General features: G+C 49.5%; 1 protein-coding gene and 1 long non-coding RNA gene across 3 annotated transcripts in view; both read right to left on the bottom strand.

The window, feature by feature from the left end:
- ALPL (alkaline phosphatase, biomineralization associated) overlaps positions 1-24147 on the bottom strand; it is a 70127-nt gene that overhangs the window by 24172 nt on the left and 21808 nt on the right. For both annotated transcript variants that reach the window (XM_079987046.1, XM_079987047.1), the window contains exons 2-6: positions 20298-20446; positions 19161-19280; positions 16696-16811; positions 10742-10916; positions 5676-5851 (exon numbers count right to left, since the gene is read on the bottom strand). In XM_079987046.1, coding sequence (XP_079843172.1) covers positions 5676-5851; positions 10742-10916; positions 16696-16811; positions 19161-19280; positions 20298-20355 — 645 coding nt within the window. In that variant the 5' untranslated portion in view covers positions 20356-20446. The remainder of the gene's footprint in view (positions 1-5675; positions 5852-10741; positions 10917-16695; positions 16812-19160; positions 19281-20297; positions 20447-24147) is intronic.
- Positions 1-24147, bottom strand: part of LOC307222271 — a 65949-nt gene that overhangs the window by 24172 nt on the left and 17630 nt on the right. The window lies entirely within an intron of this gene.

Here is a 24147-nt window from a genome sequence, read left to right as displayed (position 1 = left end):
AAGCTGCCCAGAGTAGCTGTGGAAACCCAGCCAGATGGGTGGGGTATAAATAAATTATTATTATTATTATTACTACAAGAAAAAAGATTCTGACTAAGTGGGAACGGTCTCCTTCGGGAGATTATGGACTCCCCTTTCTTTGAGGTTTTTAAGATAGCCATCTATCATGGACACTTTAGTTAAGATTCCTGCATTGCAGACCAGACCAGCCACACAAGGCACCAAATGGGTCCCCAGCTACAGCCTATCATTCAACGCCTCCATTGCTGCCCGCAGAACCTCCTGTGCGAACATCGGCCCACAGAGACATCAGCATCGCCTCTAGGCGCTGCTGGCCTCATTCCACCACCAGGGGGAGCTGTGTCCTCTCCTGCTGTGCCCACTGCCTGAGACAATAGGCATTGATTCTGCTTTTGGGCAAGCTGTGCCAGCTGGCATTGGGTGCCCTGCTGTGACGATGCAACCGATGTGCTCTGCTACAATGGCCCAGATAAAAGATCAGCGCACGACACCACGGCGCATCTTTCAAGCTTCTCTTCGCCCTGAACGTGGAATGCATCTGCAGAGAGGTGCCCTCTGGCCTCCTGGCACTCTCTCACCCTTGCCAGCTTCCTGTGTTTGGGGGAAATGGGCCGGGGAGGTGGGGGCTGCTGGCTGGGTCCTCCAGAGAATGGGCCTGAATAGCAACAGGGGCCCATTTCCCTGAGTGCCAGGTGCAGGCAAGGACTGGGAAGAGGCCACCCGGCTCACTCGCATTCTCTCGCCTCTTTGGGTTGCAAGGCAGAGGACGAGAACAGCTGTTGTGGGAAACAGAGACACAATTCAGGCTCTCTGGTCCAGCATGAAGGAGGAGGAGGAAGGGTCTGCACTGCCGGAGACTTTCTTGGGTTGCATTCTCAAGGGCCTCCCCTCTCGCCCCCCTCAGAGCCACCGATTCACACAACTTTTCCACTCGCAGCACTGAAAGCTTTCTTTGAGCTGATCTGCATAGTTAAATCAGCTGCTTGGAAAACGCCAAACGCTTCTAACCTCGGCCTATCCTTCTCAGCCAGCCAAGAGCCTGGCTGTTGTTCCAGGCAAGGAATAGATGAAGTCACCCATTTGGGGTTTTCCTCATTTTTCCAATCTCCACTTCTCCACATTCTCACACCGCTTTGCAGTTTTCCGTTAACGTCCCCGGGAAATTTTGCCAGTATCCGAATGCAAATTTCTCCTAGGCTACACTTTTACCCCATGCAATTACCCCTAATGTTTGCCAGCAGATTTTGGTATGTCCTTTCCACTAATGCATTTCCCTTCAATATAAACTTTTATCCAGCAGGAACATTTGGCATTGCAAAATTCAGAGAAGGGGGGCTTTTGAAGAGTAGCTGCGATCCTCCTTCCAGATGAAATATCTGTGCAACTGATAAAACATAGGGCTGTCACCTGATTCCTCAACTTTTGTACAGCCCACCCCTCTGTTCAGCCATCTGGGCTAGAGATTTTAGCTTTCAATAAAATGGAACGAAATCAGGACAGCAGTGGTGTATCTTCCGCAAGAGTAGGGTTCAAGGGCAGAAGGATGATCCTTTATGCACAACCGAGGAAACATTGTGACTCACAGGGAGACAAACCGCTTCTTGGTTTAACTTCCAAGATTTGAAAAGAAAGTTGCAATGCAAGGGAAGAAGGGAAGAAGGGAAGAAGAAGAAGAAGAAGAAGAAGAAGAAGAAGAAGAAGAAGAAGAGGAGGAGGAGGAGGAGGAGGAGGAGGAGGAGGAAGAAAGACCCACATTTGCCTGAAAGAAACAGGAGGTTTTTCTGTGAATGTTGTGGGATGGGTGATTCTGTTTTTCAGTTCATTGCAAGACAAACAGACAGAGAGTTTTTCTCCCAAGACCCAGCCAAGTCATTAGATGGTAATTCACCCCACAATCTCTAATTTAAGGTGTTTCCTTTTAAAAAAGAAAGATTTTTCTTGTTGCTGTAAGATTCCTCATGCTTTAACCAATTTCAATTTGTATATGTTCTATGCACCATGAAGCGTTGAGAGAAAGAAGGCAGGGAGCAGCTTTCCCCCACCCCCCACCGCCCCAAATGAAAGATCTGAGGGGAGCTGGGGGCAGGGATTAAATATTCTGTCAATTTTCCGGTTCCCTGGCTTTCTAAATTTCCAGTCTTCAGTTCAGATCTCCACATCTCCACAGCAATTTGAGCTGTGGTTGTTTCAATCTTTGTGAAAATTCATCAGTATAATCATAATGATAATAATAAACACAGTTCTGAAAGCAATTTCCCCAGAATAGGATGTATTTTGTTTGTTATTTCCCCCAAAATACAGGCATCGTTGTGCATATTGTTTGGTTGTAGAAAATCTGGAGAAGTGTGAATTTTGAAGGACTGCTGTGCTTCAAATATTGCTTCAAGAAGTACGCATCCAAGGGTGCAAATGTAAGATTCACATCTATTGCTCCGCCCACTTATGCACCACTGTCATGTGACCCTGGAAAGGTTTCGCACGAGGTCATGTGACCCCTGAACTCAGCCTAGCATACCTCACAAGGTTAGCCTGAAGATAACATAGGGTTAGGGAGGCCGTTTTCAGTCACCCTGATCTCCTTGGAGCAGGACTGAAAATGCAATAAATCCACCCAGAGCTGGATCCTCCCTTTTGTGTCCCTCTCGAATTCACCCACCTTGCTCTCCAAAATAACTGCTTGCTACCGAAACCAGAGAGCGAGAGTAACGCCCGAGGAACGGCCGTGGTATTCCACGAATGGCACAGTACATTTTGAAGAAAGTGGAATAATTATTAGGCTTGCGTCAGAGCCTGAGCCATTCTGCAGTCCCAGGAGACAGTGCTGGGAACTAAATGGACCGCTCATCTCAGGGGTGGGGAGCCTTTAGAAACCCCAAGGGACGCATTGCCTTCTGGGGGGGGGGGTGGCACATGCCAGGGGTGGGGCAAAAGCAGGTGGAGCAATTGATGTGAATTTTTCCCTTCGCGCAGTAGGCTAGTTTCCACGCATCCCTCTCTGGCCTCCATTCATGCAGGCAAGAGGCATTATCTGAGTCCAGGGACAAGTACCAGTCAGGCAAAAACATTCAGGGGGAAGACAATTGAGGGGTCGGCCCTAGGGACAGGGCTGGGGAAACCCAGCCAGATGGGTGGGGTATAAATAATAAAAATATTATTATTATTATTATTATTATTATTATTATTATTATTACAGTGGTGCCTCGCAAGACGAAATTAATCCATTCCGTGAGGCTCTTCGTATAGCGTTTTTTTCGTCTTGCGAAGCAAGCCCATTGACAGCTTAGCGGATTAGCGCTATTAGCGGTTTAGCGGCTTTTAGCGGATCAGCTGATAAGCGGCTTAGGGCTTAGGAAAAGGGGGGGAGGAAAAAAACCCCGCAGGAACTCGCAAGACATTTTCGTCTTGCAAAGCAAGCCCATAGGGAAATTCGTTTTGCGAAGCGCCTCCAAAACGGAAAACCCTTTCGTCTAGCGGGTTTTCTGTCTTGCGAGGCGTTTGTCTTGCGGGGCACCACTTTATTATTAATCCAAGGGCCCAAATTCCTTCATTTGCTGCATTTCCATCCCGTCTATTCCCGACAAGGAACTCCAAGTGGTGTACAGTGGTACCTCTGGTTGCGAACGGGATCCGTTCCAGAGGCCCGTTCACAACATGAAAAGCCCGCAACCTGAAGCACCGTATCTGCACAGGTGAGCGGCATGGTTTGGTGCTTGTGCACATGCGTGAAGCGTGATTTAGTGCTACTGTGCATGCGCGAGCAGTGAAACCCGGAAGTAACCCTTTCCGGTACTTCCAGGTCACAGCGGGACGAAAGCTGAAAAAACGTAACATGAAGCAAACGTAACATGAGGTATGACTGTATATCGTTCTGCCTCTCCTTGTTTAATCCCCGCAACAGCCATCCTGCGAGGTAGGTTAGGCGGAGAGGCAGGGACTGGCTCAAGGTCACACCCAGGGAGCTCCACGTCTGAGGGGGGAAAGATCAGGTTGGTGGAGGGTTCGGAAACTAAGCCTTATGAGGAACGTTTGAGGGAGCTGGAGATGTTTAGCCTGGAGAAGAGAAGACTGAGAGGAGATAGGAGAGCCGTCTTCCAATATCTGACAGGTTGTCACACGGAGCGAGTTTGTGGTCTCCTGCTCAGGAGGGCAGGACTCAAACCAATGGCTTCAAGTTACACAAAAGGATCAACTTCCTGGCATTAAGAGCCGTTTGACAGTGGCATGGCCTCCATCGGAAGGTGATGGACTCTTTTTCCTTGGAGGTTTTTAAAGCAGAGGTTGGACAACCATCTGATATGAATGCTTTAGCTGAGATTCCAGCGTTGCAGGGAGTGGACTAGATCAGTGTTTCCCAACCTTTGGTCTCCAGCTGTTTAGGGACTACAATTCCCATCATCCCTGACCACTGGGTCTTGCTAGCTAGGGATGATGGGAGTTGTAGTCCAAAAACAGCTGGAGGCCAAAGGTTGGGAAACACTGGACTAGATGACCCCTAGGGGGTCCCATCAAACTCGACAATTCTAGGATTCTATTATTCTAACCCATGGGTAGGCAAATTAAGCCCCAGGGGCCGGATCCAGCCCAATTGCCTTCTAAATCCGGCCCGTGGACGGTTGGGGTATCAGCATGTTTTTACATGAGTAGAATGTGTCCTCTTATTTCAAATGCATCTCTGGGTTATTTGTGGGGCATAGGAATTTGTTCATCCCCACCCTCAAAAAAATATAGTCCGGCCCCTCACAAGGTCTGAGGGACAGTGGACCGGACCCCTGCTGAAAAAGTTTGCTGACCCCTGCTTTAACCACTACATTGGCTCATCAAAGAGAGATAGAATCACCCCAAATACGCTGTGATTTCATTTATATTCCCCGCTTTTGGTATCCATAGAATCATATAATTCTAGAGGGACCCTGAGGATCAGTGCTTTTTTCTTAAAAAGTAAAATAAAAATGTTTAGGGGTACTCTCATTTTCCTAAAAAGGTAAAGGTAAAGGGACCCCTGACCGTTAGGTCCAGTCGTGGCCGGCTCTGGGGTTGCGGCGCTTATTTCGCTTTATTGGCCAAGGGAGCCGGTGTACAGCTTCTGGGTCATGTGGCAGCATGACTAAGCCACTTCTGGCAAACCAGAACAGCACACGGAAATGCCATTTACCTTCCTGCCAGAGCGGTACCTATTTATCTACTTGTACTTTGACGTGCTTTTGAACTGCTAGGTTGGCAGGAGCAGGGACCGAGCAATGGGAGCTCACCCTGTCACGGGGATTCGAACCACCAGCCTTCTGATTGGCAAGCCCTAGGCTCAGTGGTTTAACCCACAGCGCCACCCGCGTCCCTATTTTCCTACTCATTTTCCTACTCATATTGAAATACTGCCCCTCATTGAGGCCAAACGTAGATTCACAAATTGTTTAGGGGTATGCATACCCCCATGTCCCCCCCCCCCAAAAAGCACTGCTAAGGATCCAATCCCTTGCAATACAGAAATATGCAGCTCTCCCATATGGGGATCAAATCTGCAACCTTGGAGTTATCAGAACCATGCTCTAACCAACAGAGCTATCCAGGTCCCCTCCGTCCTGTCCACTCTTCATTGCCCTTCTTCCCCTCTTATATTAAAACCATCCTGCAGCTGTTCTTGGCTGACCCACGCTCACCTCAATGTCTGGGATGTTTTCGAAAAGCTGGTGTGCGATGTCTTTGCAGCCCTGCTGGATGGCCTCAGGGGGCATCTCGTTGTCGGAGTACCAGTCCCGGTCGGCAGAGTGTGCATAGGCCGCGCTCGGCGTGGCATGGTTGACCCGCGTTGTCGTGACGATGCCCACAGATTTGCCTGGGACCAGAGAAGCAAAGGAAGCGCACCGTCAAGGCAAAGATGTGCTCTTCATCCTGGAGGCCTGGAGGTTGAGGCTTTCCAGGGCCGACGGCATGAACTTTGGCAAAACTCAGCGGGCACAGAAGCCAAGCTCAAAAAAAAAAAACCCTTCTGGGCAAGATGCCACCAAACTCCCTCCCCTCTTCTCCCAAGCTAAATGACCCCTCTCACATCTTGGGCATGCAACGGGGTCAAAGCGTGCTGCTGAAAACACATTATTCTGTCTATCGACACAGCCGGTTAAACATTGTTCCGCTCTGCGGAGTTAATCATCTCGCCGAGAGTGATTTTTGGCTCTCCTCGCCTGTCCCTCGGAGCCCACGGAGAACAAGCAGAACAACTGCGCTCTGTGTCTCCTCCAGATCATCCCTTCGCTTTTCGCACTTCCTTCCTTCTCCCCCCACCCCCCAACCCACCGTCTCTCTGCACCAGCCCCATGGGGGCAGCATGGATAAAGGCAAGGCCAGGCACAAGCCTCCTTTGTAATTGGAGCTGGGGGCACACATCCCCGTCAAGGGGGAACCCGAGGGTTTATTTTTAATCGCGGTTTCCAGCTGATCCATGGAAAGAGGCGCTCTGTTTGGCAGAAAGAGAGAAAAAGTGGGCAGAGAGGTTCTGAGTGTGGGCACCTGCAAATGTCAGGCTTTGATCTGATTTCGTTCCAGCCCACACCCCCCAAAATCACAGTGTGACCACCGAGGCCACTCAAACCAGCTGGGCCATGAAAGGACAGCGATCAAACAGGTTCCTCTTCAGACATTTAACTATGGACTCATGTCCAAAACGTTGGATTGGTTGTTGTTTTTTTAGCATCAACAGAATGCATTTTTCAAAAGCAATGTTTTCTTGGCATTTTCCATCTGTTTATTCATTTAAAACAACAACAACAACAGGAAGCATCAGAGCCTTTGGCTCCTCCAAAACATTTCAGCGGCAACGATAAAGAGGGCCGCTTCTTTGAGCAGCGTGACTTAGCGCTTCCCGTTTTATAAATATCCTGGTGGAATTTTTCTCATATATGTATAGTCACACAAATTTTCTACCATGAACAGATGTAACGCAGAGGTTGCAGGTTCAATCCCCATAAGGGCCAGCTGTCTATTCCTGCATTGCAGGGAGTGGACTAGAATTCAGCGTTTCCCAAACTTGGGTCTCCAGCTGTTTTTTCGGACTACAACTCCCATCATTCCTAGCTAGCAAGACCACTGGTCAGGGATGATGGGAATTGTAGTCCGAAAACAGCTGGAGAGGGTCAATCCAGGGCCCTCCTGTATCTGCTCAGATGCTCCTGGTGCTGGAAGCTGCCTTAGACTGTTATAACAATAATATAATAATAATATAATAAGCTGGACCATAAAGCTGGACCATAAAGAAGGCTGATCGCCGAAGAATTGGTGCTTTTGAATTATGGTGCTGGAGGAGACTCTTGAGAGTCCCATGGACTGTAAGAAGATCAAACCTCTCCATTCTGAAGGAAATCAGCCCTGAGTGCTCACTGGAAGGACAGATCCTGAAGCTGAGGCTCCAAGACTTTGGCCACCTCATGAGAAGAGAAGACTCCCTGGAAAAGACCCTGATGTTAGGAAAGATGGAAGGCACAAGGAGAAGGGGATGACAGAGGACAAGATGGTTGGACAGTGTTCTCAAAGCTGTTTGAACTAACTGCAGGAGGCAGTGGAAGACAGGAGGGCCTGGCGTGCTCTGGGCCATGGGGTCACGATGAGTCGGACACGACTAAACGACTAAACAACAACAATAATAATTTATTATTTATACCCCGCCCATCTGGCTGGGTTTCCCCAGCCACTCTGGGTGGCTCCCAACAGAATATTAAAATACAATAACCTATTAAACATTAAAAGCTTCCCTAAGGAGGGCTGCCTTCAGATGTCTTCTGAAAGTCTGGTAGTTGTTTTTCTCTTTGACATCTGGTGGGAGGGCGTTCCACAGGGCGGGTGCCACTACCGAGAAGGCCCTCTGCCTGGTTCCCTGTTGGGGGAACTGCCAGAAGGCCCTCGGCACTGGACCTCAGTGTCCGGGCAGAACAATGGGGGTGGAGACGCTCCTTCCTGTTAAGAATGAATGGGGAGCCTGGCTGCTGGATCTGGCCAATGGCTCATGTAGTCCAGTGTGCTGATCCCAGAGAGGTCACCCAGATGCCCCAAGGAGAAACCAACAAACAGGACCCAATTGAGGACAAGAGCCCTCTCTCCCTCCTGTGGCTTCCAGCAGAAACTGGTATTTGGAAGCACGGCTGCCTCCAACCACAAAGGCAAAGCTTAGCCATCCTGGTTAAAGTAAAGGACCCCTGACCATTAGGTCCAGTCGTGGCCGACTCTGGGGTTGCGGCGCTCATCTTGCTTTATTGGCCGAGGGAGCTGGCATACAGCTTCCGGGTCATGTGGCCAGCATGACTAAGCCGCTTCTGGCGAACCAGAGCAGCACACGGAAACGCCGTTTACCTTCCCTCCAGAGTGGTACCTATTTATCTACTTGCACTTTGACGTGCTTTCAAACTGCTAGGTTGGCAGGAGCAGGAACCGAGCAAAGGGAGCTCACCCCGTCGCGGGGATTCGAACCGCCGACCTTCTGATCGGCAAGCCCTAGGCTCTGTGGTTTAACCCACAGCGCCACCTGCTAGTAGCAACCAGATAGCCATTTCCAGGCCTATCAAGCAATTCTAGGGATTAAACCAGGTACCTTCCATGTGCAAATTGATGTGCTTTGCCACTGGGCTTTTAATACAGCCCTTCTCTCCAATGCTGCGAAAACTTGGACACGAAGATTCTGTTTTGCTTGCGTATCAAACCAGTCTCAAGTCCAGCTCTTGTCCCAGACAATGCACTTATTGTGGTTAAAGTATTCTGACACCCTTCCAGAAAGTTATCTGCGATCTGTTACTAAGTGAAGTTTTAAGAGGAAACTTTTGCTTGGCGGTTAAAAAAAAGCCCACCTATTTTCACATGAGAATGAGAGCAAAACCCAACGTTCAGCTCTGGATCTGGAAAGACCCACGAAGACCCATTTGGGGAGAAAAGTGGAAAATTCCAGCACCTTTTCACTGAAGCCCCATATTGAACAAATGGATTTTTAAAAAAGTATTGATAAAAGCCAGGCCTTGTCTTAAAAGCGCAGATAACAGTGAAGCCTAAGCTGCCATCTTATGTACCCTTGGGAATAAGCCACATTTAATTTGGAGGTACTTGCTCTTGATTGTGCTGTTAACGGAATAATAAGCAAGCATTTATCTCTCAAAGCCCACGATTTTCAAAATGCCTTATCAACCAGCGAGCTTTACTCTTGCAATGTGTTTCAAAGCTGCTGCATTTTGAATTGTTATGACCTGCCCTGGGGCCTTAGGGTGAAGGGTGAGTAATAAACCAAATTTATTATTAGGACGTCAACAGGGCTGGGGAAGCCCTAGATCACAAGATGTGATCTTCCAGGCCTCTTTATGTAGACTGTGGACTGTGCCCCTCCTCCTACTGAGCTATGGTCCTTGCTTTAAAAAAAAAAAAAAATCAAAATTCTACTCCTCATGGTTCAGAAGGAAGGGCTGGCTTAAACAGGAACACATAACCTCCAACATTTCTCCTATTGAAATAGGGACATCCTGTGCCGTAATAGGGATGCGGGTGGCGCTGTGGGTTAAACCACAGAGCCTAGGACTTGCCGATCAGAAGGTCGGTGGTTCGAATCCCCGCAACAGGGTGAGCTCCCATTGCTTGGTCCCTGCTCCTGCCAACCTAGCAGTTCGAAAGCCCATCAAAGTGCAAGTAGATAAATAGGTACTGCTTAAGCGGTGTTTCCATGCACTGCTCTGGTTCACCAGCTGGCCACATGACCCGGAAGCTGTATGCCAGCTCCCTCGGCCAGTAAAGCGAGATGAGCGCCGCAACCCCAGAGTTGGCCACGACTGGACCTAATGGTCAGGGGTCCCTTTACCTTTATGCCGTAATAACAATAATATTTATACGTCATCCATCTAACTGGGTTGTCCCAGCCACTCTGGGAGGCTTCCAACATATATAAAAACATAATAAAACTTTAAACATTAAAAAAACTTCCCTATACAGGGCTGTCTTCTGAAGGTTGTACAGTCGTACCTTGGTTGACGAACGCCTTGCAACTGAAACCTTTTGGCTCCTGAAAACGTGAGTGTTCCGGTTTGTGAACGTACTTTGGAACCCGAAGGTCTGACGCGGCTTCCAATTGGCTGCAGGAACTTCCTGCAGCCAATCGGGAGCCGCGCCTTGGTTTCCGAACGTTTTGGAAGTCGAACGGACTTCTGGAACGCATTCCGTTTTATTTCCAAGGTACCACTGTATAGTTACTTATCTCCTTGGCTCGAGGGTCATGTAACTCCATACCCGCCAACATTTCTCTGATGAAAATAGGGACGTCCTAAGGAAAAGTGGGACATTCCAGGATCAAATTAGAAACCGGGACAGCTTCTGTAAATCTGGGATTGTCCCTGGAAAATCCCAGACATGGAGAGTCTGGGAACATAGGAAGCTGCCTTAGATCAAGTCAAGCCACTGACTTATCTAGATCAGTTTCTCTGACATTGACAAGCAGCTGCTCTCTGGGAATCTAGCCCCCCGTGATTGAACCTGCAACCTTCTGCCTGCAAAACAGAGGCTCTGTCCCTGAGCTACATCCCTGCCCCCAGAAAAGCACCAGTAACTTTTCACTTTTGCATTCAGGGGGCACACAAACAAGGTTGCTTCCAAACAGCAAGTGGCTTTAAAATAAATAAATAACTTTTCACCCAACTCTGGCAGTAAAAGTTATCTGTTGGAAGGAGCCACTGGACACCCCTGATTTTGGACCCATTGTCCCACTCACCTGCCGCCTTCGCCCATTTGAGGATAGAGGTCACCTCGTTCCCCGCCGTGGTGTTGCACTGGGACCTCGTCACAGCCGCGCTGACCCCCAGCGTCCCCTCGTTGGCCTTCACCCCACACAGGTAAGCCGTGGCTGTGCCAGCGCTATCTGGGACCTGGGCGTTCGTGTTGTACGTCTGCGGGGAGCAATGGCAGAAGGGCAGTTTGAAAGCACGAAGTGCAAGTAGATAAATAGGTACCACTCCGGCAGGAAGGTAAACGGCGTTTCCGTGTGCTGCTCTGGTTCGCCAGAAGCGGCTTAGTCATGCTGGCCATGTGACCTGGAGGCTGTACGCTGGCTCCCTCGACCAGTAAAGCAAGATGAGCGCCGCAACCCCAGAGTCGGCCACGACTGGACCTAATGGTCAGGGGTCCCTTTACCTTTACAGGGGCCACATAAACCCGTTCTGCATTTGTAAAAATGAAAAGTAAAAAAAAGGGCACTTTGGAACTCCCTGCCCCTTGATATCTAGCAGGCCCCTTTGCTGTGCTCTTTCTGGCGCTTGCTAGAAACATTTTTGTTTAGATGAGCCCACCCAGACGTTTAGAAAGTTGACGCGAGTTTTAATCTGTTTTTTCAGTCGGTCGTTATTTTAACTTTTCAAAAGCTTTAAATGATCGTTGTTGGTTTTTCTTATGGATGAGTTTATCCTTCCAACTGCTTTGAGGAGGGCCTAAAATCAAGCAGCGTGTAATTGTTACCTAATGAAATAATAATAATAATAAAGAGTTTGAACATGGTAGAGCAGATTGTGGTGGAGAGTTTCTCTCCTCCCCCCATACATTTCTCCTGCCACCGCTGCCCAAGCTGTGAGCTAATCCCTGAGAGAAAGCCGAAATAAGGCTCTGAGGCAGGATCAGCCCCATCGCTGGCAGCAGCAGTTGCCCCCTGGAGCTTCTGTCAATATTATTATTATTATTATTATTATTATTATTATTATTATTATTATCATCATCATTTATATCCTGGCTTTTTCCCTGACAGGAACTCAAGGTGGCTGACAGCTAAAAGGTAGAAACAGCTAAAACATCGAGATGAGGAGAAAGCACTCATTAAAAAAACAATTAAACATAAATAGAATTACCGTATTTTTCGCCCTATAGGACGCACTTTTTCCCCTCCAAAAATGAAGGGGAAATGTGTGTGCGTCCTATGGGGCGAATGCAGGCTTTCACTGAAGCCTGGAGAGCGAGAGGCTTCGGTGTGCACCGACCCCTCTCGCTCTCCAGGGTTCAGGAAGCTATCCGCAAGCCTTGGGAGCCCGCGGGAGTGCCCACCGGGCTTGCAAGGCTTGCGGGCGGCAGCCTGCAGCGCGAAGCATGGGGCGCGCTCCGGAGCGCACCCCGGGCTTTGGGCAGATATCGGGCAGCCCCACAAGCTCGGGGGACAGCGGGGAGGCGGGGCGCCGCCATCCCGCTATTCCCCGACCTGGTTTGGAGGCTGGCGTGGGGAGAAGCAAGCAAGCTTCTCCCCACCGCCAGCCCCACAAGCTCGGGGGACAGCGGGGAGGCGGAGCACCGCCATCCCGCTATTCCCCGACCTGGTTTGGAGGCTGGCGGTGGGGAGAAGCAAGCAAGCTTCTCCCCACCGCCAGCCCCACAAGCTCGGGGGACCGTGGGGGCAAGCTGCTGCCCCACGGAGGCTAGGGAGGCTGTCCCTGAAGGCAGAAGAGGGAGACGGAGCGCTCCATCTCCCTCTTCTAGCTTGGGGATGGCTGCGCAAAGCCTCTGCAGGCTGGGGGGGGGGAATCAAAATTTTTTCCTTGATTTCCCCCCAAAAAAACTAGGTGCGTCCTATGGGCCGGTGCGTCCTATGGGGCGAAAAATACGGTAAACATATAGATTTAATAATTTTGTTTGTTTGTTTGTTTGTACCCTGCCCATCTGACTGGGTTGCCCCAGCCACTCTGGGTGGCTTCCAACATATATAAAAACATAATAAAACATTATACATGAGTTAAACATACATTATAACTCACTAAAACATTTTTTTGAAAAATACCCAGCATGACTACTGTCCATAGCTGTCAACATTTCCCTTTTTTAAAGGGAAATTCCCTTATTCCAAATAGGATTCCTCACAAGAAAAGGGAAAAGTTGAAAGCTATGCTACTGTCAAATAGAGGGGAAAGGACCAATTTGTTAGGAGAAAAGACCAAAAAAACAATTGAATAGAATGCAGGTCGGATGTTTGTTGCCTCAGTCCTCACACTGGTGGCAGCCCAGTTAAAAATGTCGTAGCGCAAATTAAAAATACCTGGGGAATTGAAGCAACCTTGGCTGCAGTTGGCACAGGGCTTGCCTGCTGGGCTGGAGTGCGAAGCTGCCTAGAGCATTAGGGTGGAATATGGGTGCAAACAAGCTCTATGGGCAGGGGAGGAATCTGCACTCGTGCCATATAAGCAGGAGACCTGCGGCACATTGACCTAGTTTAATGTGGCCCCGGCCTAATTTCAAAATCCCTCTGCAAGCAATCAGTACAGTCCTTTGTGGCAGCAGCAATGCACATCGTTCCCCTGACATCCTGGGGAGATGGAGAGAAGGGTGAGAGGGGAGAGATGGAGGGGGGAAAGTTGGTGACAGAAAGGAAAAGGAAAGTGGGTGGGAGGAAATCTTCTGAATCTCAGAAGCCAGAACAGCAAGAGGGATCGCTGCACAGTGAAAGCAGCAATCCCTCTTGCTGTTCTGGCTTCTGGGATAGCTGCACAGCCTGCATTCGCCCCATAAGACGCACACACATTTCCCCTTACTTTTTAGGAGGGGAAAAGTGAGTCTTACAGAGCAAAAAATACGGTATTCCTTGGAGGCCTGCCCATATGAAGTCTGGACTTTCCCCCACTTGGCCCAGAGCAGGCAGGGGATGACAAAAACAAGTTGACCGGACGGAGCATTGGGGGGCCTTTTTAAGCTTCCCGAATAAGAAAATGAAGATAACTGGTGATGATCGGGGGGAATAAACAGAGTTTCTTGAGTCTGGGAGGAAGAATGCCGTTCGGCCTCTCAGAACACTAGAACGCAGCGTTCGTCCAGGAAAACATATTGACTCTGGGTCTGTGCAAACAGAATGTTTTCTTGATGCAGCCCACAAATTCGCTGAAGGGGCTCCGTGCTGCAGGCGGTTGGGATGGTCCCTTAGCGGGGGGCTGTGAAAAGGGCCCAGTTGTGAGATCCTGGGCACACTCACTCAGAAGTAGGTCCTGTTGTGATCCACGGAGCTCTCCCCTAAGAAGCGTGTTTTAGGGGAGCACACAAACAGCTTGCCTGCATCTAGCTGCTGGCACTGGTACTGTAGCTTACTCTAGGAAGCTGGTGGATCAGCACCTCTGCCCAATCTAGCTCAGTATCGCCTGCACTGACTGGCAGGGGTTATATGCCTAACTTGTTTTCTTCTTTAATGCTCACAAATTACTTGGGAATCCCATTAAGACCATAAGAAGAGCCTGGAATAGCATCGGCGCAGGGAATCCTGTGCAATTTGTTCTTGTGTTTCTTCTTTTTTTAAAAGAAGAACTCGCGGCCGGTTGACCCAGAGTCACCCCGCCAGGGCACAAGGGGTGGTCTACCAAACATGTGAATGCATCCGCCACAAGACGGGCCAAAACAGAAGGTGCCTTGCGTTGCCAAATTCCAAGCTGGGGCTGGGAGGAATGTGCTATGTTTGTTTTTGTCACAGGGAGGCACTTAAGGAGTTGCCCTTGCTCTGGAAAGGGTCAGCTTCCAGACGTCGTTGGAGGGGGGAGCTGTCCGGGGGCTGGACCCGTGAGCAGGATTTGAACTATGAGCAACAGGAGGGGTTAAATGTTATAGTAGTTTTGTTAAGGTTCAGAGGGAGAAAAATAGAAACACCATGGAAAAGGGGCTGGGAAGTCAGGGGAGGGAGTTTTTATTATGTGTGAAATTTTGGAAAACTTAATAAAAACAACTTCAGGAAAAAAGGAAATTGCTGCCTCCTTAAAAGGTAAAGGTAAAGGGACCCCTGACCATTAGGTCCAGTCGTGACCGACTCTGGGGTTGCGGCGCTCATCTTGCTTTGTTGGCCGAGGGAGCCGGCGTACAGCTTTCAGGTCATGTGGCCAGCATGACTAAGCCACTTCTGGCGAACCAGAGCAGCAAACAGAAACGCCGTTTACCTTCCTGCCGGAGTGGTACCTATTTATCTACTTGCACTTTGACATGCTTTCGAACTGCTAGGTTGGCAGGAGCAGGGACTGAGCAACGGGAGCTCACCCCGTCGCGGGGATTCGAACCGCCGACCTTCTGATCGGCAAGTCCTAGGCTCTGTGGTTTAACCCACAGCGCCACCTGCGTCCCTACATCCCTAGAAATGGGGCAAGGGGAGAATGCCCCACATTGCTCTTGCCACGTGAATCTGCTCTGCGTACAAGTTTGCCAGCCTGGGCACTGGATTTAGGCTACACCCAGGCTCAGCAAGCACGGTGAATTTTGTTTTACAATATCCCCATCAGTATGTCTCTTGGCATCACAGCCCCTCTTGAAGGACCGGCTTGATCATTTAAATCAGCCTCAGACCACCTGGCACCCTCCTCAGCGATGGAGCAACTGCTTTGCATTTCCCAGGTTCAGTCCCCAACAGGCAGGACTGGGCAAAGGCTCTCTGCTTGAAACCTTGGAGAGAGCTTCTGCCAGTCAGTGTAGGCATGGCTGGGCTAGATGGACCAAGGGTCTTGTTTTTGTTCCTAGATTTCCTGCAGAAGTTGGTCAGCGTTCCATGGCCACAGAGCACTACCATTCTTCACTGGGATGCTTCGGGTGTTTCCTTCCACCATTTAATATATTTTGGTGCCAAAATCCAGCATCGCCTGAGCTCGGCGAGTGCAGCTTTCTCCCAGTTGCAGTGCAGAGTGTTTGAGGACTGCGACATTCGCAGGGAAACCAAAATGCTTGTTTGCAAAGCTATTGTACTACCAACCTTACTGCATGCTTGTGAAACATGGATCACTTATAAACGCCATCTCCGACTCCTTGAAAGTTTCTGTCAATGGTGTCTCCAAAAAATTGTACACATCACTTGGGAAGACAGGCGAACTAATGCAAAGATCACCAGTGTCGAAGCAATGGTTCTTCAACATCAACTTTGTTGGACTGGTCATATTGTGTGGATGCCTGATTATCACCTTCCAAAGCAACTACTCTATTCCAAACTTAAAAATGGAAAGCGTAATGCTGGTGGTCAACAAAAGAGGTTTAAAGACTCTCAAGGCAAATCTTTAAAATGTAGTATAAACACCGACAATGGGGAAACACTGGCCTGCGAGCGCCCCAACTGGAGAACAGCCTTTACCAAAGGTGTCATGGGCTTTGAAGACACTCGAACTCAGGATGAAAGGGAGAAACATGCCAAGAGGAAACCCTCACCGTGGCAACTCCTGCCTGAAAACCAGTGTCCCCTCTATGGAAGGACGTGTGGATCCAGAATTGGCCTCCACAGTCACTTACAGACTCACTGTTAAGACCGTGTTCATGGAAGACCATCTTACTCTGCTACGAGGGATCGCCAAAGAAGAAGAAGATATTTTGGTGCTGTTTTATAAACCTCAAGGTTTGTTCACTCTCAAGCAGTGGGCGTTGCCATTTTGGCAGCTTGAAACAATGGCACTTATAACAACTCGAACATCAGAAGTCGATGACAGGACGTACCTCTGAGTAAACGCGCAGAGATTAAGCGTGCATGAATCTGTTAACTACGAGTTTCCACATACGTTTGCTGGAATCGAAGGGTGAGGCTCCACATGTTTTAAAGAAAGGGGGGTTTTATTTTATTTTTTAAAAAAAGAATCACAGGGTAGCAGACCTTCTGTCTTATCTTCAGCCAAGTAAAGAAGGACCACAGGCTTTGTGATGCCCATCCAAAAGAAGAGAATGGGAGTAGAGGCAGGGCTGAAGAGGTCTCCTTACCTTGGACAAAGCCACAAAGGGAAAGCGGTCCATTTCCAGGACTGTCTCTTCCCCATTGTTGTTGCTCAGCTGCCCCTTCAGGATGCGAGCCGCTGTCACCGTGGGGACTCCCATGCCTACAGTCAAAAGAACCACACGTGAGAAAGGCTGGGAAAGGCCTTTACATACAGTTGGCATATATGAACCTGCCTAATACCCGCACTTGGTGAAACTGCACTCGAACCGAAACCCAGCTGACCTTGGGAATTCGCACTTTTCTGAATTTTGCAATGCAGTTCCCCAGTTCCCTGAAATGTGTGTGGAAATTAATACACCGGAATGTTAAGTGTGCATATAAACACATATAATAGGTGACAAGGAATATATCAAAAGGCCATTGCATTAGTGGGAACTGTTAGGATATATAGTTACATCGTGCAAGAGAGTGTATTCAGAAGGGACTCATTCAGGTGTCCTACATGCCAGGAAACGAAATTCCTGCAGATCTGTTGCCTAAGGTTGTTAACAGAGAACAACTTAAGATTTAGGTACGGAGGTTGCAATTGGGTTGAACCACAGGTACTACAGGTTACATGGTGTCGGAAATCAAGCCCATATCAGGAGAAACTGGCAACTCTCCCAGGCACCCGGCATGATACCCTGTTGACCTCCCTGGCTGCATTCCCCAGCAAGATCCAGGCGAGGTCTCGATAGGCGATCCTTCTCAGCGTGAGAAGAACACACCCCTCTTTCCTGCCCCCCCCCCCCCGGGCAGGGGAAGAGATAGACAGAAACGTATTTACATGCCTTTATTTCTGTCTTTGCAGCATTACAAAAAACGTGACTGCTCTCTTCAAGCTCCAGCAGTCAAGTGACAAACACTTCCTGGACAGGAACAAACGGAAGAGCTCATATTACACTCTGAGCTAATTCCGGTGCTTCGCACTGTGAATTGACTGTCCCTCTGTTTCCCAAGGGCAGTCCCAACATTCCCATCATGTTTACTTTTCAAGCTAGCACTTTGCAGATGCATTGCATCCATATCGTAACACATGGAAGGGGGGAGGATGTTAGGATATAGTTCCATTCCACCTTAAAAGGAACAGGCATGACGTTTGTGTATCACATGCCTGTTTATTCCCTGCACAGTCTGCTGGGAACTTCCGTTGTATTTTGCTTTTGCTATACTGCTGTTTTGTTTTTGCTGGAAACAAAGGCAAGCAGACATGTTTTCCTTTGTTCCTGAGCTATGCTGAATAAAATGCTGTACGTTATGCTTGCCCATCTCTCTGTTTGCCTCTTCCGTTGTGGAGATTTACACACTCTGCTGTGCACGGGTCTCTAAACATATCTGGGGCTCATGTCGCTGACTGACTGATGCTGTTCCACGGGAGACCGGTGATCGTCCGGAGCCAGCTGGGGGCCTGCCTGATGCCCCCGTCTCCCCGGCAGTATCCCAACAGAAACTGCTTTGCAAAAAAAAAGTGCGTATCAGGGAGGAAGGGAGACTGTAGATGTAAAACTGATGTGGAAATGTGGAGGGCTGAACTCAGAACCAGGCAGAATGGAAAAATGAGAAATTCAGGAAAACCAGGCTGGATGGATTCACCCCTGTGCCAACTGTGACCCGCGGGGAAAGTCAATGTTCCACCCTGTGCCAGGTAATGACAGCCAATCTGGCCCCAAATAGGGACAGGGAGAGCAAAAAAAGCTGACTCAAGCTTTCCATTCTCATGACTCATGTAAGAATAAAAGGGAAGAACTCGGGATCAGGGCGAGGAGGCACAACCCAGCTCACATTTTCCGGAACAAAATGTGAACCGAAGGAGATTTATCCTTCCACATTTGAACTTTTCAGAATTTTGCAATGCACTTCTCCAAGCAAACACTGTGTGCACCAAAACCCAAAGAAGCCTATTTGAGGGGAAAGCTTGCATAAAGGTGAACACATTTGTGAAAGTAACCTTGGGGGGGGGGAATGGATGATATTTGATTATTGCAATAATAATAATAGTAATAGTAATAATTTTATTATTGATATGCTGCCCATCTGACTGGGTTGCCAACAAAATATTTAAAACACCTCCTGTTAAAAACTTCGCTGAAGCCTTCAGATGTCTTCTAAAAGTCAATTTGTTGTTTATCTGTTTGGTATCTAGGGCAGGAGCCACCACCGAGAAGGCCCTCTGCCTGGTTCCCTGTAGCTTCACTTCTTGAAGTGAGGGAAACACCAGAAGGCCCTCGGAGCTGGACCTCAGTGTCTGGGCTGAACGATGGGGGTGGAGACGCTCCTTCACGTACACAGACTCCAGCAACAAGTATGTGGATGGGTGTATTCCCTACAATAGAGGAAGTATATCTGGGTCTAACAGGGAGCAGCAGTCTGGCGAGACTTCAAGTTCTGCCCTCCTCCTTTGTGTCTGAAGCCCTCTATTGCCCCCTTTCCCATCCCACAGACTTCCACCGCTCCATGCCCCAGATCTCACCGTCCCCGAGGAAGAGGATGACATTCTTGGCCACATTCGTGTTGAGCTCCTGCAAGCTCAGAGCCCTCCGAAGTGTCTCCTGGGCCTGCTCTCGCCAGAACCGGGGGTTCTTCTCCTTCTCTGCAATTGGGAGGAAAGAAGAGGAGGGTGACTGGAGACCATAAGGCACCCTGTCACCTCCAGGGCTTGTGTAAAGATTGCAGGCGGAATCCACATTCGTCCTCAGGAGCTCTGCACCACAGATCAAGAGGGACTGTGTGCACACCACACATTTAAAGCGCACAACCTAGTTCCCCGTAGAATCCTGGGAACTGTAGTTTTTTTAAGGTGACTGGGTGCCGTAGCCCTGTAGTGAGTAAACTACAGTTCCCAGAATTCTTTGTGGTGAGAAAAGTCATGCGCTTTAAATGTGCAGCGTGTGTAGCCTGGCATGCTCACAAGAATTGCTCACAACTGTTTTCTCAGTCAGCGGCTGCTGTCTGTCTGCTTTGCGCATGGTCTTGATTGCAGGAACCGGCTGATTGCTGGCCTGCTGTGCCAGTAAGATGGGCCTCTCCAATTCTTCCCAGGTGCATTTTAACCCCCTGGGTGGTCCAAATAATTTCCCCTCCCTCCATACAATTTGTGAGAGAAGGACTAATCCCTTAACTTAATCTGTCCGGATGAAGGCAGAGAGCTAACCACTCATAATGAAATTACTATGCGCCAATGTCAGACATGCCTATGTGTGGCCTAGTATTAAAAAAAAATATTCTTATAACAGCAGCACTCAGTTGCCGACACTTTAAAAATGTCCTCTTCCAAAGCTCTGCCTGGTGTTGACATCTTTCCTCCTCACCTGAGTGTTTACAAATGGCTCCTTGACTTCACTCGCTGCTCAGCCAAAGAGCTGGGTGGGGGAACGGCTGCCAGGCCGGAAGTGAGCAAACATTTATCGTAGAACTGTAGTGTTGGAAGGGACCTCAAGGATCATCTAGTCTAACCCCCTGCAATGCAAGAATATGCAGCTGTCCCATGCAGGGACTGAACCTGCGACCTTCCGGAGTTCCTTAGGAAGACCCCCAAAGTGCTCTGAGCGGTGCAGTTCTTGCACGCGGGGATGGACCAATTGGCTTCGCTCCAAACTCACTTACTTACCTGGAACCAAAGAGGAGAGGGACACTTCGATCAGGAAGGCAAAAAGCAGCACTCTCATAGTGACGTCGTCCTCGGTGGCAGGAGGCAGGGGCACGTTGAAGACCAGCAGGCAGTGTCTGTGGGCTATGCACCAGAGGAAGTTTGGGTTACTGCGTAAATTGGGGGGGGGGGGTAGAGAAGAAGAGCAAGTATGAAAACTCAACCAAGAGTTGGGTTTTCCAACTGTGACAACACAGAATTGTGATGCGGGAAACCAGGGGCAGTAAAGGCAAGCGATGGTCTAATTCAGAGATGGGGAACCACTGGCCCTCCAGATATTGCTAAACTTCCAGCTCCCATCAATCGCACTCAGCATGGCCAGTGGTCAGGGAGGATGGGAGTTGTAGTACAGCAACACCTGGAGGACCACACAGGTTCCTTATCCATCCATTAAAAGGAGGCACAGTTTCATTGGCAGTAGCTAGGAGTGCAGTAAAGGCAAGTGATGGTCTAATTCATCCTTGAACTACCGTCACTTGCCTTTACTGTCCCTTAACAACCTTCATAGCAACTCTGCCTCCTTTTATTTATTTATTTTTAATAATGTTTATTAAATTTTTAACAAAAAAGAGTTACAAAACAATAACACACAAGAAAAAACATACAAAGATACAAAAACCAAAAATTTAACATAAAACTAAAAAAATAAAAACTAAAAATCCCTCTTTTATAATATCTTACATTCATTTACTTATTTTCGTGACTTCCTCACACCTCCCTTTTTTGTATTCCATTTAAAAAATTATTCAGCAAATTCATAACCTCATATTTTTCCTTTAATTAATAATAATAATAATAATAATAATAATAATAATAAATTTTATTTATATCCCGCCCTCCCCAGCCGAAGCCGGGCTCAGGGCGGCTAACAACATTAAAACAGTATGACATTATAAAACATTATAAAAATGAATTAAAATCAAAATTGATGGCAACCATAAACTAAAGCTTTGTAAAGATTGCCAGAGGAGGGGGTCAGGCTGCGCCCTGGCCAAATGCCAGGTGGAACAGCTCTGTCTTGCAGGCCCTGCGGAAAGATGTCAAGTCCTGCAGGGCCCTTGTCTCTTGTGACAGAGCGTTCCACCAGGTTGGAGCCGCAGCCGAAAAAGCCCTGGCTCTAGTTGAGGCCAGCCTAACCTCTCTGAGGCCTGGGACCCTCAAGGTGTTTTTATTTGAAGATCGTAAGTTCCTCTGTGGGGCATACCAGGAGAGGCGGTCCCGTAGGTACGAGGGCCCTAGGCCGTATAGGGCTTTGAAGGTTAAAACCAGCACCTTAAACCTGATCCTGTACTCCACCGGGAGCCAGTGCAGCTGGTATAGCACCGGATGAATGTGATCTCTAAGCGAAGACCCCGTAAGGAGTCTCGCTGCGGCATTCTGCACCCGCTGGAGTTTCTGGGTCAGTCTCAAGGGCAGCCCCACGTAGAGCGAGTTACAATAATCCAGTCTGGAGGTGACCGTCGTGTGGATCACAGTGGCTAGGTCAGGGCAAGAGAGGTAAGGAGCCAACTGCTTAGCTTGGCGGAGATGAAAAAATGCCGCCTTTGTTATAGCTGCAATCTGCGCCTCCATGGAGAGGGAGGTATCGAAGATTACACCCAAACTCTTAACGGACGGTGCTGGCACTAATTGCACCCCCGCAAGAGATGGGAGTTGCCCCCTCAGTCCCATGTCGTCCCGTCCCAGCCAGAGGACCTCTGTCTTCGAAGGATTTAACTTCAGCCGGCTCCCACGTAACCATCCAGCCACAGCCTCCAAGCATCTGATCAGTGTGTCTGGGGCCGAGTCCGGATGGCCGTCCATCAACAAATAGAGTTGGGTGTCATCAGCATACTGATGGCAGCCCAGCCCAAAACTCCGGACAAGCTGGGCGAGGGGGCGCATAAAGATGTTAAAAAGCATCGGGGAGAGTATTGCACCCTGAGGCACACCACACACCAAGGAGTGGCGGGATGACAATTCCCCCCCAAGCGCCACCCTCTGTCTCCGACCAGAGAGAAACGAGCGCAGCCATTGAAGGACTGTGCCCTGGATCCCCACGTCGGCAAGGCGGTGGTCCAGGAGTTCGTGATCAACCATGTTGAAGGCTGCTGACAGGTCTAGAAGAATCAGCAGCCCCGACCCGCCTCGATCCAGCTGCCTGCGGAGATCATCTGTTAGGGCGACCAGAGCCGTCTCGGTCCCATGACCAGCGCGGAAGCCAGACTGGAATGGATCCAGAGCTGATGTTTCATCCAGAAACCTACCAAGCTGTTCAGCAACCGCTCTCTCAATCACCTTACCCAGGAATGGAAGATTCGAGACCGGGCAGTAATTGGATAGATCTAAGGGATCTAATGATGTTTTCTTTAAGAGCGGGCGCACCACTGCCTCCTTCAGTTCCCCTGGGAATGTCCCGGTGCCAAGGGACAGATTGATGATATCCCCCAGGGGGGCCCGCACCTCTTCTGGACACGCTCTAATCAGCCAGGACGGGCACGGGTCGAGAGGACAGGTGGTGGGCTTTCCAGCTCGGAGGAATCTGTCTACATCAGCTGGGGATATCCAGTCAAAGTGGTCCAATACTGAACCCGAGGACAGTCGAGGGGCCTCCAGTTCCTTTATTGTATCCAAATTGGCAGGGAGGTCATGGCGGAGCAACAAGACCTTCTCCGCAAAAAAGCTCGCAAATGCCTCACAGCTGTGTGTCAAATTGTTATTTAAATTTGGCTGTCCTTCGAGGGACGTTAAAGACCGAATTATACTAAATAATTGCGCCGGGCGAGAGCTAGCGGATGCAATGGAGGCCGAGAAGTAGGACTTTTTAGCGGCCTTCACTGCCATCTCATAGGTTTTCATAAAAACCCTATAAGATGTTCTTGAGGCTCCGTCACGGGCACCCCGCCATACTCGCTCTAGCCGTCTGAGGTCCCGCTTCATTTTCCGGAGCTCCTCGGTAAACCAGGGAGCCCGGTTTCTGCGGGGTCGCAGAGGGCGCTTAGGTGCGATCTCATTGATGGCTGCCAGGAGCTGGGTATTCCAGGCCTCAACAAGCTCAGTCAATGAGTCGCCAGGGGGAGAAAGGTCCCGCAAGGCTTGACGGAATCTATCAGGGTCCATCAGCCTCTGCGGGCGAGCCCAAATTGGCTCGCCACCCAAGCAGGGTGGGGGTGGAACGTCAATCCTGGCTTTCAGAGCATAGTGATCAGACCATGGCACCTTCATCGAAGGAAACATGATCACATCTATACCGACGCCAAAGATCAAATCCAGCGTGTGGCCTGCTTGATGTGTGGGGCCCAAAACAAACTGGGAGAGCCCTAGTGTCGCCATGGAAGACACCAGGTCCAGAGCCTGTGAAGAGGGAGTGGCATCAGCATGGATGTTGAAGTCCCCCAATACCAATAGGTTAGGGAACTCCAAGGCCCAGCCGGCCACCGCCTCCAGCAGGCCTGACAGGGTGGCTGCTGGTGCGCTAGGTGGCCGGTACACCAGCCAGACAGCCAAGCTCACCTCGGAGCCCCACACTAGGCCAACACATTCAATGCCGGGGATCGATGGCGATGGTAGAGCCCTGAAAGAACAATCTTCCCGGATTAATAACGCCACCCCTCCCCCCCGGCCCACAGTCCGCGACTGGTGAAGGACGGAGAAACCCGGGGGCGCCATCTCTCGTAAGGTAACAGTATCCCCTTCGCGCACCCAGGTCTCAGTCACACATGCCAGGTCAACCCCCTGCGAGGTGAAGAAATCTCGCAGGGTGGCGGTTTTGTTGCCTATAGACCTGGCATTGCACAACACCAGTGACGGAGGTGAGTAATCCTTGCTCACC

Source organism: Podarcis cretensis (assembly GCF_951804945.1).
Source record: "Podarcis cretensis genome assembly, chromosome: 8".
Lineage (NCBI taxonomy): Eukaryota > Metazoa > Chordata > Lepidosauria > Squamata > Lacertidae > Podarcis > Podarcis cretensis.
Note: the sequence above shows the minus strand (reverse complement) of the source record. Positions and strands in the feature narration are given on the sequence as shown.